Here is a 3,654-nt window from a genome sequence, read left to right on the forward strand (position 1 = left end):
CCCGCGGAAAAATGCTTCCGAGTATATTTTGCTACAATATATTTTGGGAGGGGGTTGAAAGGGGTGGTAAATGAGCACCGCTTGAACCCTTCAGATATTTAGGGTAGGTTGAGATGTGACTAATGGTGGTTAGTTTTTGCAATTCTGATAATAAAAACTCGAGATTTGGAGTTTGGAAAATACGAAAAAAGCCGGAAAATTCGTGATTTTTGCGTTTTTGCAATTATTACAAACCCCAAATCTCGGGTTCTAACCATCAGAATTGCAACAAATACCTACCGTTGGACTTGTCTCAACTTCCTCTGATTATTCAAAGACATTAAGGCATGATAACCCCTACCCCTTTCAAACCCTTGTTGAATATTAATGGGTAGAAAATGTTCTGAAGGCACAATTTTTTAAATTTTTTTAAGCGTAAAAGTTCAGTCCTATCAAAAAGCAATTTATTCAAAACAAAATTAGATTTTAACCCAAAAAACCATCTTTCCAGTTCGTCGTCTGTGATGTCTTTGGGGTCTCCGAACAGCAGCGGGCGCTGGTCTCGTCCCGGCAGCGGCGGCGAAGAAGACGACGAGCCGGACGCGTGGCGGGCGACGCTGCCGGTGCTGGAGGACAGCGCCGAGCCGGACGCGTCTGCGTCGGCGTCGACGTCGGCGGTCAGGGCCGGCAGCCGCACGCGTATTCCCAGCCTGCGCAAGCCGCGCAGCCGCACGCCCAGCGAGGACCGCACGCCCACCTCCTCCAAGGGCATCACCGAGCTGGACCGCAAGGTCGAGCAGGCCGCCAGGGAGGCCCGCAGGCAGTGCCGATGCGAGGACGAGGCCGGTGCAGCACCGGACGCCGACGGCAAAAACCCCAAATGCGCCGACAAGCTCAAGGTCAGACGCCTGGGCGGAGGAAAGTACAACATTGCTGGACGCAACGTCTACGTCAGAGTGAGTTTCAGGGTTTTTCTGTTTTAAAAATTCCTCAGGGTTGAATAAATTAATTTTTCAGGTCGAAAAACGGTTTTCGGTGCGCAAAACATTTGAATATTTTGGTTGGTAGTGCGCATGCGTCATCCCTCTGACGTCACAGCAATGCTTCTTGGCAGCTTGGGACAGCTGTGACGTCAGAGGGGAACGCATGCGCAGTAGCGATTTTAAGATTCAAACGTTTTGCGCGCCAAAGCAACGTGCGTTTTGCTTTGCGCTGCTTCTCGCACGTCAAAAAACATTTTTAAATCGAAATAATAGTTTCAACCCCCTTTTTCAACCCCCAGGAATCGATTGAAACGTACAAAAATGTTAAAATTATTTTTAAAATTATAAAAAAACAATTTTTAGTAAAAAAATTAAATTTAAAGATCAAATTGACTGAATTTAATAATTAAACCACCCGTAAATTGCAGCTGCTGAAGGGGAGGCACATGATGGTGCGCGTGGGCGGCGGGTGGGACACGCTGGAGCATTTCCTGGAGCGGCACGACCCGTGCCAGGTGCGCGTGCTGGGCCGCGGCGACTCGTCGGCGGGCAACTCGCGCACCAACAGCCGCTCGAGCGGCATCAACCGGCTCGGCCTGTCCAACAGCAGCAGACACTCGACGCCCGCCTCGCCCAGCGAAGGCTTCCTGCACATCCGGGCCAAGTACCGCAGCCCTCCGCCGGCCAGAAGTTGAACTACGCAATGGCTCCAGCTTTTTGCCACGATTTGATGCGATTTCTTCTCGTTAATCAGTGCTCGGCACTTATTTTTGTGGATTTTAAGGGCTAAATTCGCTCTGAATTTCATTTTTAAATTGTTTTCGAGTAAAGAAAGCAGCAGAAATTTAGAAATTTCTTTAAATTTCAAAGGAAGAAACTCTTGGATCTTTTTTTATTCAGGTAATATTTTGTCATACCGAAATTAATCATCAGCACTGATTTATTTAGGAGAAAATTCGCATATTATCCGCTTTAGTTTTTGTTTAACTCAATCTGTAACATTCCGAAGGCTCTCTGTTCGTTGAAACTGACACATAATTTTTATTTTTTTCCGTCTCTCTCGTCGCTTGGAATGATAACGAACGCGAGCTCTGTATTTGCCATTAATTTAAACACAACACTCACCTGTTTGATAAAAGCTAAGCGTAATTTTAGTTCCTCTCTGATCGCAGATTTCTTTCCATTCCTGTTACGAGACTAACTCTCGAGCGAGTTAATTGTATTTTGAAAAGATTGCGTTAATATTTCGAGAGAATATTAATAATCAAATTGCAATGTTAATTAGGAGATACGCGAGTTTATGGAAATCGTATTTTACCAAGCAGTTCACTCAAAGTGGCATCGCAGATAAAGATAATTATGTTTTTGCATGTTGTTGAAAATGCTATTTTGAGCTGAAAAGTGTATTCCGACAGGATCATTTACCAACCTGTAAATACCAATAAAAATAATTTAAAAACAAACTAAATCAAAAATGTTATAATTATTCACACAAATGAAAAATTCTACGCATCGAAGCGATTCATATCAATTTTAGAATTTACTTAACTGCTTCTCTGCATTGGTACCAGTCTAGTTGCAAAATGCCGAGTGGATGAAATAAAAAAAAAATTTCGTGTTTTTGTGCTTCTTTGTGTACTTTATTTATTAGTTTATTCGTTTTACAGCGCCAACAACCGTCGTCAATTTTAAAATTTATGCATAAATTCTTTTGGGTATTAATTGTCCTTAATTATAGCATATTATTTGACAATTGTTTGCGAAATATTACATCAGCATGTCTCGTTACGCAGAAATAGAAGATTTATCAATTTGTGTCGAGGTACGAACTAAAATCTATAATTGTGCTAACACTACGAATGTTATGTTATAAGTCTCTCATTCTGCAACTTTTCCACGACATCTTCCAAACCGGTTGTGATTATACATTGCTTTCAGGCTCATTTCTGTACCGCATTTGGGACATTTTTTCATGTTGTGACACCACTTGACATGATCTCTCAAATCTGCCTCTGAAGCAAACATCTTGCCACACTTCTGCTGTCCGCATTTGATTTTCTTTTCCGAATGGTGTCGTAGAACATGTCTTTTCAAATCAGTCTTATATTCTTCGTCGAGTAATGGCACAATTGGCAGCGGAATTTTTTTCGGATCAGATGCTCCCTCTGCTCGTGCTCGATTCTCTTTTGAGCTGAAGCGAAATATTGTTTGCAATCAATAGAGGCGGTGCACTTTTTCAACTTTTCATTGTGATCCTTCTTGGAGTGATAGAAAATATTCGGATACATCTTGTTGCATTCGCAGCATTTGCCTCTTCTGTCTTTTTTTCTTATGTCATTTGATCCAGTTTTAAAAGGAGCCGAAGATTTTCGTTTTAATTCTGTTTCTTGAAATTCCTCCTTTCCACGATCGTTGTTTTCCATCAAATTCGAGTCTTGGTTTTCTCCTGATGAGGGTTCCGGAGTCGGATCTTGCTCACTGTTCGTTGTTTCATCGCATTGATTTTGGAGTTCCTCCTCGAATCCCAGGAATTGGTTGAGTTCAGGAAAAAGTTCATTTCGATCAAGCTCTTCCAGCAACAGCAAACCATCATCGATTTTGGCCTCAGTGCTGACATCAAAATAGAAAATAAGAAATCTTTTTCACTAAATCACTAAAAAATTAAATATATCACCTCTCATTTTCTGGTTGA

General features: G+C 42.1%; 1 protein-coding gene across 1 annotated transcript; it reads left to right on the forward strand.

Annotated features, from left to right (window-relative positions):
- The first annotated feature begins 496 nt into the window (after positions 1 to 496).
- LOC135933895 (uncharacterized) lies at positions 497 to 2,439 on the forward strand. The gene is made up of 2 exons (XM_065475303.1): positions 497 to 935; positions 1,391 to 2,439. Exons 1-2 carry the CDS (start codon positions 504 to 506, stop codon positions 1,655 to 1,657), a joined length of 699 nt encoding a protein of 232 aa, XP_065331375.1. The 5' UTR covers positions 497 to 503; the 3' UTR covers positions 1,658 to 2,439.
- The last annotated feature ends 1,215 nt before the right edge of the window (positions 2,440 to 3,654 follow it).

This window comes from Cloeon dipterum, chromosome 1 (genome assembly GCF_949628265.1).
Source record: "Cloeon dipterum chromosome 1, ieCloDipt1.1, whole genome shotgun sequence".
NCBI lineage: Eukaryota > Metazoa > Arthropoda > Insecta > Ephemeroptera > Baetidae > Cloeon > Cloeon dipterum.

Excerpts from the sequence above, each read along its gene's own strand:
- LOC135933895 (XM_065475303.1), top strand. The coding sequence starts at position 504 with ATGTCTTTGGGGTCTCCGAACAGCAGCGGGCGCTGGTCTCGTCCCGGC. Across the intron at positions 936-1,390 it reads GACGCAACGTCTACGTCAGA|CTGCTGAAGGGGAGGCACAT; the intron begins GTGAGTTTCAGG and ends CGTAAATTGCAG.